General features: G+C 39.0%; 1 protein-coding gene across 1 annotated transcript in view; it reads left to right on the top strand.

Moving 5' to 3' along the window:
- LOC109237222 overlaps positions 6,382-11,437 on the top strand; it is a 13,131-nt gene continuing 8,075 nt past the window's right edge. Inside the window, exons 1-8 of the mRNA XM_019403500.1 lie at positions 6,382-6,426; positions 6,613-6,731; positions 6,867-7,434; positions 7,561-7,818; positions 7,913-7,990; positions 8,066-8,194; positions 8,278-8,999; positions 9,110-9,190. Coding sequence (XP_019259045.1) covers positions 6,382-6,426; positions 6,613-6,731; positions 6,867-7,434; positions 7,561-7,818; positions 7,913-7,990; positions 8,066-8,194; positions 8,278-8,999; positions 9,110-9,190 — 2,000 coding nt within the window. The remainder of the gene's footprint in view (positions 6,427-6,612; positions 6,732-6,866; positions 7,435-7,560; positions 7,819-7,912; positions 7,991-8,065; positions 8,195-8,277; positions 9,000-9,109; positions 9,191-11,437) is intronic.

The following is an 11,437-nucleotide window of genomic DNA, read 5'->3' as shown; positions in this document are numbered from 1 at the left end:
CATTCGAGCATCTAGATGGCTCCCTATGAGGCATTATATGGTAGGCGGTGTCGGTCGTCGGTTGGGTGGTTAGAGCCGGGAGGGGCTCGGTTGTTGGGTACGAATTTGGTACAGGATGCCTTGGACAAGGTCAAGATCATTCAGGATAGGCTTCGTACAGCTCAGTCCAGGCAGAAGAGTTATGCCGACCCTAAGGTTCATGATGTGGCATTCATGGTCGGGGAGCGAGTGTTCTTCGGGTGTCGCCCATGAAGGGCGTGATGAGATTTGGGAAGAAGGGCAAGCTAAGCCCTAGATTCACCGGACCTTTTGAGATCCTTGATCAAGTGGGAGAGGTGGCTTACAGACTTGCATTGCCGCCGGATTTATCAGCTGTGCATCCAGTGTTTCATGTGTCCATGCTTTGGAAGTATCACGCCGATCCATCCCACATGTCAGACTTCAGCACTGTCCAGTTGGACAAGGACTTGACCTATGAGGAGGAGACGGTAGCTATTCTAGACCGGCAGGTTCGTCAGTTGAGATCGAAGAGTTACCCTTCGCTTCGTGTTCAGTGGAGAGGTCAGCCTGTCTAGGCAGCTACTTGGGAGTCTGAATCTTATATGCGGAGCTGATATCCCCATTTTTTCACCGACTCAAGTACTTTTCTATGTCCGTTCGAGGACGAACGGTTGTTTTAGAGGTGGAGAATGTGATGACCCAAAAGGTCATCTCGTATTTTAGAACCCAATCCGGGGTTTTGAGGCCATCAAGACCTCATTTCCTTTCTCCCCGATTAGCGTGCGCAGTCCGGGCGCATTTTCGGAAAGCCTATATGTGAAAATTTGAAAAATAATGCTAATTTTTGCCTATAAAATTGAATTAAGTTGACTTCGGTCAACATTTTGGGTAAACGGATCCGGACCCGTAATTTGACAGTCCCGGAGGGTCCGTAGGAAAATATGGGACTTGGGCGTATGCCCGGAATTGAATTCCGAGGTCCCTAGCCCGATAATAAATTTTTGAAGAAAATTATTTAACTGAAAAATATAAGGAGTTCAGAAATGGAATAATGTTTGAATTTGATGGTATCGTTCCGTATTTTGGTTCCGGAGCCCGGTACAAGTTTAATATGGTATCTATGTTGTGTTTGTAAAATTTGATAAGAAACGGAATTCATACAGCGTGGTTCGGACCCTCGGTTGTGAAAATGGTAACTTTAGGTGTTCTTGAGAATTTCATTGAGTTTGATGCTAAATTCGTTGTTTAAGATGTTATTTGGGCGATTTGATCGCACGATCATGTCCGTATGATGTTTTTAGACTTGTGTGCATGTTTGGTTTAGAGCCCCAAGGGCTCGGGTGAGTTTTGGATAGGCCACGGAGTGTTTTGAGATTGAAAGAATTAGCTGTTGTATTGTAGGTCTGCAGACTTTGCAATTCCGAAGTCTGGCTCGCAAATGCGAGCACCGCATTTGCGAAGATTCATTGCAATTGCGATCAGCGGGCAGGGAGGGGGACCTTCGCATTTGCGAAGTTCAATGTCGTAATTGCGACTCCAGCAGTCACCGCATTTGCGAACAATAGTTCGCATTTGCGAAGTCAGCAGCCCAGGCCAAGCTTCGCATTTGCGATGCTTTGGTCGCATTTGCGAACCTATTATCACATATGCAATATCTGCGACTGTGTAAATCATAACTTAGACGGGATTTCAACTCATTCTTTCAAATTTTCAAACCCTAAGCTCCCGTAGGCGATTTTTCAAAGAAAAGTTCTTCCCCAAATCATAGGTAAACAATTTCTAACTCATTTCTTTCAATCTGCTTCATCTTTTTACAAGATTTCATCACAAAATCTAGGGATTTTCGTGGGAAATTGGGTGTTTTTGGGTGAAATTTGGGGATCTAGACCTCAAATTGAGGTCGGATTCCAAAACCAGTTGCATATCCGGGCTCGAGGGTGAATAGGTAATCGGGTTTTGGTCCGAACTTCGGGTTTTGACCAAGCGGGCCCGGGGTCGATTTTTTACTTTTTGGGGAAAATGTTGGGAAAACCATAATTAAGCATTGGGTTTGAGTTCTTTAGCATTCGTTGATGTTATTAAGCTAATTATGACTAGATACAAGTGAATTGGAGGTGAAATCTAGAGGGAAAGCGATATTTGAGGCTTGATTTGTGGTCGTGGAATCGAGGTAAGTGTTTGGCCTAAGCTTAGCTTGAGGGAATAGGCGTTGTGTCTTATTTGCTACGTGTTAGTGTTGTGTACGACGCATAGATGTGGTGACGGGTATCTATACGTTGGTGTCGAGCATGCCTGTGAGTCTTATAATGTGACTGTTGTGATTCTTATTATGTACTATCTAAGCTTGAATTGATGATTATCCATGTTGAACAAGACTTATGATACTTTCTTGGTATTTGACCATTGTTGAGTATTGGCTCAAGTTGAGATTCATTTTGTGAAGTTAACTGTTGGAACGAGATTGGTTATAACTGATTCCCTTACCGGGATGTATTTGTTTCTATTGTTGATTTCCTTGCCGGGATGTTATTGTTTCTACTGTTTGGGTGAGGAAAGAGTAATAAAGCACGAAGGGTGATGCCGTGCACATTCATACTTATGCATATGCTGAGGAAAGAGTGGTAAAGCAGGAAGGGTGATGCCGTGCACATTTACATTTATATTGATGCATTTGGTGAGGAAGGACATAAAGCACGAAGGGTGATGTCGTGCACATTCCTGTTATTCATATGGTGAGGAAGAGTGATAAATCACGAAGGGTGATGCCGTGCACAGTTTTATTATTTATTGCATGGTGAGGATTGAGAGTAAAAGCACGAATGGTGATGCCGTGCATTTATTTTTTTCTGTTACTGTAATTATTTGCTATTATCGGTTCAAGTGCCTTAATTGTTTCGTTTCCGTTATTTCTGTGTTTCCTTATTCCGGTATCCCCCATAGCATGTTGCCCCTTCCCGTAAATTTCTGTTTAGTCTAACCGCACATGTTTATTATGTTGGTCTGTCTTAGCCTCGTCACTAGTTCGTCGAGGTTAGGCTCGGCACTTACCAGTACATGGGGTCGGTTGTACTGATGCTACACTCTGCGCTTTTTTGCAGATCCCGATATTGGACCATACGGACCGTAGTTCGAGGTTGCTGCCTTCAGTCCAGTGGAGACCCGAGGTAGTCCTGCAGGCGTCCGCAGGCCTTGGCTTCCCCTTCTATCGTTTTTCTCTTCTGTTTTATCTATTTCTGAGATAGAATTGTATTTCTTTATTCAGACCACTATTTGTAGTATTCGTAGGCAGTCCGGAAATTGTGACACCAGTTCTGGGTGGAGTTTTATTATGGATTTCGTAATTGTATTAAGTTAAATTGTTAAATTCTGTTCTTCCGCATTTTGCTTCCGCTGATTTATATTAACTGATAAATTGTTAAAAGATAAAGGAAAAAGGTAGAATAATCAGTAACGTTGGCTTGCCTAGCAGATACAATATTAGACGCCATCACGATTCCGGCGGTAGGAAATTCGGATCGTAACACATACGAAAGCTGATGAGCTAATTTCATAGTGTTACTGGATATTTTGTTTTTTCAAAGTTGGATTATGAATGCTGCATAATCATCCCTTTAGGTAATTTCTGTTAGTCAATTAATAGAGTAAATTTGTTTACAGCAAAAAAATCTATTGGGTCCCATTTGTCAAGTAAATACAAAAATATCAAAGTTTTCTATCACCCGATTTTCTCTCAGGTTATAAATTGCACTCACCCAACTAGTTCTCAATTTCACCAAATAACACTTATTTATCTTTTATCACTTAATAATAAATAAAATCTATTAGCACCTAAAAATTATTCTGACTCAAATCCTAAAAAAATTTTATTAGCTAGTGTATGGCCATAGATCCCAAATTTATTTTGAAAAATTTAATTTGGGTGAAGTTTGGTTTGAAGATGAAAATGTGTTTGGACATACGTTTTCAAAACATATTTTCCAACTTTATTTTGAAAAAATATGTATATAATTTCCAAGTTTTGGAATTTTGGCCCAAAATCAGCTCAATAGCTAATTTTGGGATTTGAAATTTGGGATTTAGGATTTGGCCAAAATATGAGCAAAATTTATGGCCAAACATGAGTTTTGAAAATAAATCCCAAATTTATTTTGGGAAAACTCATGGCCAAATGGGGCCTAGAAATTTGACATGACATAAGTTTGACCCTAAACCCTAAACTTACGTCACTTAATGCAAGTAGTAAAGGCGGAGGGAATGACCCAACCACACTCTAGGGACGATGCTTCGAGCTCCAATAGCAGCATAGTGTCTAATACAGTAACAAATTGCCCAACGATATAAGATGTAATATGCAGTATACTGTAAGCACTCCCAGCATAATTTTACTAATTAAATGGAATCTAGTGAGGTCAAATCCTCCTTTTGAGGTGACCGGAGGAATAAAGGAAAGGAAAGAAGAAACTATCTACATAAATAAAAGAAGACAATGAGTTACAAATCGAAGAAACTTCTGTTAAAATATTGAAATAATATATGTGTAAATATTGGAAGGTGATGAGTTTTTCTAATAATGCAAGTATTATAGTGTACATATATTTTTAGGACATGGAATTTGTAGCACATAGTTGCTAAAACAGGATGATCGCCTTTTATATTTTGAACTTGCAATTTTTTATTTTTATTTTGTTTTATATCCCACACACAACTTTTTACATTTTACATGTGATTTTACTTTTCTTTTAATAATTGATACTGGATGCACATGTGACGCACAAAGTGCACGTCCAACACATGCTGACGCTAATTTTGCTAAATATATTTGAGGTCTCTTGTTAAAGTTTTGCTTTACTTCACCAAATTCCACTAAGTTGCCTCGAAATTAATCATGCCTAATTTTTTGTACAACACCACTTTGACTATAATATTCATTATAGTGTTCAAGTACAACAGCATATAACAATAAGGTAAAGGATTATCTAATAACTATTACAAGACAAATTTGTCAAAATTTAAACTATTGAACTACAATACGACTGCAATCGCGGCAACAAATTGGAGAAGTAAGCTCTCGAGCCATCCAAGTTGTTACACATTCGTGATGAAACACGTGATGGCACGGGAGCACTCGTACATGCTCAGTTTGTTCAAATTTAGACTGACAAATTTGACACATAGTATCACCAAAGGTTATATAGGTTAATTTTACTGATGGTCATTCAACTATCTTTTAATTAAACTAAAGTCACTTTAACTATTTTTTGTCACTTAAAAGTAACTACATTTTGTCATTGTTACTTAAAAGTCATTTTGGCTCAACTCTACCATAAATATGACATGGCATAAAATTTAATGAGAAAAAACCAAAAATAAATACCACATAAGCTTATATGAGTCATACCCACTAAATCAATTTCTCCCTTAATGTGATTTGACCCATTTGGAGACAGTGATTTCTATATCAGTGGGCCATGGCCCAAAAGACAGTTCTAATTGGACCTCAAAGAGAAGAGTGAAAGCCCCTATTACTACTCTGCGCTAGCATTAAAATTCTTTTGGGAAATTACCAGCTATGTCACTCTACAAACATTCCTAACAAAAAATAGCCCAAAATAAAATATCTACTAAAAAAGGCCCAAATGTCATTTTTGGCCCAAATAGCTTCAATTAATGTCAGTTTTTTTTGTATCCGTTATTTTTCGTATAGAAAACCGAGTTTTCTCTCTCTTTCTCTATATCTCTCACTCTCTCCCTCTCCCTCCCTCTCTCTCTCTCTCTCTCTCTCTCTCTCTCTCTCTCTCTCTCTCTCTCTCTCTCTCTCTCTCTCTTTCTCTGCGATTTTTTTCCAAAATTCAACCAAAATTGCTAAAATTGACGACAAAACAAGATACATTTCGGTTATTTTCGTCTGATTCCAGGTAATTTGGAGTAGAAAACCTCTTATTTTGTATATTTTTTCTGATTGCATGTGTTTTTGTAGAATGGATGTTGCTTTTCATTAGGCTTTTGCGACTGATTTTGTAAATTTTGGTCGAGTTTTTGTATTAATTTCTTCACAAATTTCTGTAACCTTTTGTTCGTATATTTTTTTTTAAATTTTGTCATTGAACCTAGTTTCAATTTTGAAACAGAGCAATATGAGAAGACAAACTCGTTCGATGAGTTCATCACCTTATTCAAAGTCGGTTTCAATTGAGAAATCGAGCAACATGAGAAGAGAAACTAGGTCGATGAGTTTATCTCCTCATTCAACCCCGATTTTAGTTGACAAATTGATTGATGAACAAACTATGCGAAGACAAAATCGTTCCGACAGTGTTAATGTGTTAGAATCTCGAAGGATATTGTTGGAAAATCTGAGAAAAAGAAGAGCAAGAGGTTATAATGGATGCTGATCAAGGTAAGAGAAAACGTGTCGTGGACGACGAAGTGAATTTGGGTGTCAAACCAAAAAAAAAAAAATAAGGTTCAGAAGGCAAAAAAAGTTAAATATCCTGTCAAAGTTTGTAAGGTATATACAATTTCAGTTATACTTTTTTCTATTGTTGACTCTTCTTTTAAAATTTGGATTTAGTTTGTATTTGTTTGTTTTTAATTCGTGTCATGTATTTGTAGCCTTGGAAGCTCTATATTCCAGTTGGTGAGCCGTTTCCTGTTACTCATTGGTCATCATACACTAATGTGGATATTGTATCGGTTTTACAGTCAATGTTGACTAATGTCCAGCTTCGGATGTTTAGGGAAAGTTGTTTTGGCTATTTCCTTGATTTACCTCGAGTTGCTATCCAGGCACAACTTATTCGTTCTTTAATGTTTAGGGAGTTGGTTTAAGATAAGTGTGATCAATTTTATGTGAAATTGAATGACAGATGTGTTTTACGTTTTGGTCTTCGAGAATTTGGTATTGTAAGTGGTTTAACCTGTTGTGGTAATGAACATGTTGAGGGTAAATTCAGTGGACCCAATAGGTTGGTGGATACTTATTTTTCTGGTTTTGAAGTGGTGTCAAAGAAGTCACTTATTGATTGTTTTGAGAAGAAGAAATGGCAGTCTGATGAAGACGCAGTTAAGATTGCAATCATTTATTTCATAAACGCATTTCTAATATCCACTCAGGCTCAGAAGACATTTATAAGTAAACGTGATTTTCATCTTGTCGAGAGTGGTGAGTATGTGTCGCTTCCAAGGGGTAAGATTGCATTTCGAGCTTTAATGAAGTCGGTGAGGGACAGGTTGAAGGGAAAGTCTGAGTTTTATAGGATTGGTGGATTTCCTCTTGCACTACAAGTGTGGTTCTATGAATGTTGCACTGTAGTTGATCAAAAGTTTGCTATTCGCGTTGGATATCATACACCACACATATTGAATTGGGAAATGACAGACAGGCCAACGCGTGAGGACTTCTCTACTGGTTTCTTCAACAGCACTGGGAATAAGGTACCATCTTTTATGTCTTGATGGGATATACATTTATAACACACTGTAATTCATTTATATCAAACATACAGTTTTTATACATCTTTGGTACATCTAGGACTGAATCACTTTTGGTTACCTTTGTAGTTTAAAAATATCTCTCCGACAATTGAAGAGCTAAGGAGATTTACTTTGCCTGTTGAAGTTACCGATGAGTATCAGAAATATTTGACATCACGTAAAAGGGGAAAACTTTCTATTGATGATAGCGATGATTTTGCCATGCCACCCCCGAAACACATTAAGGAGCCTGTCCCACCAAAAAAGGCGCCAAAAAGCGCGCCAGGTGTCCAACCTGTTGATTATGACCGTGAGTTGCAGAAGTTGAAAGCTGATGTGAAGAAAGTATGTATTGGTCTTTTTTATATATTTTTTTGAAAGTATTCTTCAAATTATATATTCAAAGTCTATTATCTTTCTTATTTGTTTCATCTTGTAGCTCCATAAGCAGTTAAATTCCTTCATGGATTATAGTTCTGATAAATTCAAGGAGCTCTTTAAGTTGATAAATTCCAAGGTATGTGTTTCTTTTCCATTCCGCATTTCTTTTTATTTTTTAGTTAACTTACTATATCCTGTTTTTTAAAAATAGCTTGGTGCAAGCGAAGTCAAATATGGTGCACATCCAGAGGAAGACACCAGTGGTCGTAAAGACAATAATGATTTTGTGAGCAATATGGAGTTTGGTGGCAATGAAGATGTTCAAATGGATGGTTGTCAGGTGTGTTTCGTTGTGCATTCTGCACTTTCCCCTTTTCTTTTCTTTGTTGTTTTTGATAATTCGATTCTTTTTAAAAAAAATAGGTCGGTGGAAGTGAAGGCAAAGATGTTCCACATTCTCAAAGAGATACTAGTGTAGCAGATCAGTTAGGTGTCAATGCTATGGAAGGACCTTCTGGTGTGAAAGTTGACATGTTTGTTGCTAAAGTAAATTTCACAGCAGATGTAGCACATGCTGGCGTTATTGGTGAGATTGCAGATGCGGTGGCAGGGGAGACGGAGGAAGAATCTAAGAAACAAAAGGTTCCTGAATCCCGGACTGATGCTGTTTGTGCGACCGCAAGTGTTGATGCAGCGGCAGGGGAGACAGAGGAAGAATCTGAGAAACAAAAGGTTCCTGAATCTCGGACTAGTGCTGTTTGTGCGACTGCAAGTGTTGATGCGGCGGCAGGGGAGACAGAGGAAGAATCTGAGAAACAAAAGGTTCCTGAATCTCGGACTGGTGCTATTTGTACGACTGCAAGTATTTATGAGGCGGCAGAGGAGATGGTTCTGTACAATCGTGAATTACTTCCTGAAGTATCGCCGCAAATGGAAAAAAGAAAGAGATGTCCTGCAAAGGCCATGCAGTCTCTGTTCATTACTGTGTTTGATTCAGGTTCCAGTACTGGTGTTGTTGCAGCGAAAGGAAAAAAGCAAATTTATGCTATTAAGCATCCTTTTCAAAGCAAAATCGGAACTAGCGTTAACAGCTCTTTGTTGAATGTATTTGCTGTGTGGGTCAAAGAAGGGAAGTCCAGAAAGAAGTATGTTTCCAACTTCTGAGTTTTTTTCAGTTTTATATTTTAATATATTGTCAATTATAGCATTATTTTATATCAAATCACTGTACTCTTTTGTGTATATATGTTACCAGGAATAAAATTTACCCGAGACATGTTAGTGAACTCAATCCTGCTTATGATCTTGGTGTATTTCATGTCGAAGACAAAAAATGGTTTTACACTTTGGCATATAATGGTCAGCCCTTAGATGACTAGGTATGTAAGAATTAACTTTTGCAGTATTTTTTTTTAAATTTTAGCTAGTGTACACATGAACACTCAGTCCTCTTAAGTTAGAACAAATTATTAATTGCTATTTCCTGGCACAAGAGAAAGCAGTGAGCATGCATTTTCCTTTGTTTTCTATGATTTTGGTTTGAAAAACCGTAGCTGCTTAAAGCTTACGAGCCTTTAGTGATTAGTTATGTCACGACCCAACCCCGGTCGTGATGGCGCCCAACACTCTGCTAGGCAAGCCCGACAATTTAGACAACATTGATCGATTAATCACAGAGGATAAATAAATATTCACAATTAAAATACCAAATTAAATGCGGAATTTCTGGAATAATCTCTAACATTCGAAACCCCAAAATAAAAATACTAATCAGCCCACAGAATCTGATGTCACGAACATGAGCCTCTAATACAGAATATTCGCCTATCACAAGTCTGTCTAGGAAAAATGCGAATAAAGGGATAAAGATAGATGGGAGAGATCAAGGCTGCGAACGCCCTGCAGCTACCTCGATACTCCCGGATACTGTTGCTCAGCTAAACAAAATCCTCACTCACCCTGCGGTGTACCTGGATCTGCACACAAGGTGCAGGGAGTATTGTGAGTACTTCCAACCCAGAAAGTAATAAATATAAATAAAGTCTGAGGATAAGAAATCCCAAATAAACACAAGGTAAAGCTATAAATACAGTAAAACAGCGAAGACAATTATAATAATACCACAACAGATAAAGAATAAATGACAACAAAAATATGCAATGCAACACATAAACCGGTACTCTCCAGTACCCCGCTGCGGCCGTGCAGCCCGCTCCATTTATTTAACGTCGACGGCACTCACTGGGGGTGTGCAGACTCCGGGAGGGGCCCCTTACGGCCCAAGCGCAATAATAAGCCATCTCGTGGCATCAATCAGGCCCTTGGCCTCATATCAACATCATTATTATACTACTGCGGCGTGCAGTCCGATCCCATACTCAGTCCAAAATCACATAAGCCTTTCGGCACAATAAAATAAAAATATTCAGCCCAAACTTCATTTAAAAATATTACTTTAGTTTCTACTTTTAGAAAATGGCTGAGTTTACAAAACAGTGTTAAATACCAGGATTGAGTTCAATATCTAGAAATATGGTAAGAAACCAGTAAAATAATCCCTGAAGGATTCAAGTAGTTGGCACGAAGCCCAATTATGACAATTAATCCATTTTTAAGGATACCACAAAACTACAATCAATTAGGTAGTGATTTTGTTAAGCGGGACGGACCAAGTCACAATCCCCGACGGTGCTCTACCCCACGCCTGTTATCCGGCTTGCAAGTCACCTCACATAGCACTATATTGTGCAAATTCGGGGTTTCAAACCCTCAACACAACATTTATATTTATTACTAATCTCAAGCTGGCCAAAGTCCTAGCTTGCTATGCCCTTGCCTTTCGAATTAACCTCCTCGTGCGTCGAATCTGACCAAAACCACAACGAATACGTCACAATAGGCTAAGGGAATATAACCCAATCGAAAAGACTTGAAAAATATCGATAATCACGAAATTTGCAAAACCCGAGCCCCGGGCCCACTTCTCGAAAAATCAGAAAATTAACATCACCGGATTCCTCATCTCGCCACGAGTCTATACATACCAAAACCTCTCAAATCAGGCCACAAATGGCCCCTCAAATCCCAAATTTAGAATTTCAATCTCAAGCCCTAATTTCTTACAATTTGGCTATATTTTCATGAATTTCAAGGATGATTTCACAATATAATCATGTATTTAACTCTAAAACTTACCTCCAATCAATCCCAGTTGAAACTCTCTTCAATCCCCGTCCAAAAGCTCTCAAAATGTCCCAAAATGGTGAAAGAAATGAAGTAGTTCGCGGATGAAATGTCTTTAAACATTCTGCCCAGGTCTGCTCTTCTTCCCGTTCGCGAGACCACGCTCGAGTTCGCGAAGGCCAAGTTCCCCAGACCCTTCGCGTTCGCGTAGCATGCCTCGCGTTCGCGTAGGCCAATTGACTCCAGGCCCAAACTCCTTCTACGCGTTCGCGATTGCACTCTCGCGTTCGCGTAGCACACTGTTCCCCTCCTTCGCGTTCGCGTCTCATACTTCGCGTTCGCGAAGGCCAAATCTCAGCCCCCCATTTTTTCCTCTTCGCGTTCGCGAGACACCCCTCGC

Source organism: Nicotiana attenuata, chromosome 1 (genome assembly GCF_001879085.1).
Source record: "Nicotiana attenuata strain UT chromosome 1, NIATTr2, whole genome shotgun sequence".
Classification (NCBI taxonomy): Eukaryota; Viridiplantae; Streptophyta; class Magnoliopsida; order Solanales; family Solanaceae; genus Nicotiana; species Nicotiana attenuata.
Note: the sequence above shows the minus strand (reverse complement) of the source record. Positions and strands in the feature narration are given on the sequence as shown.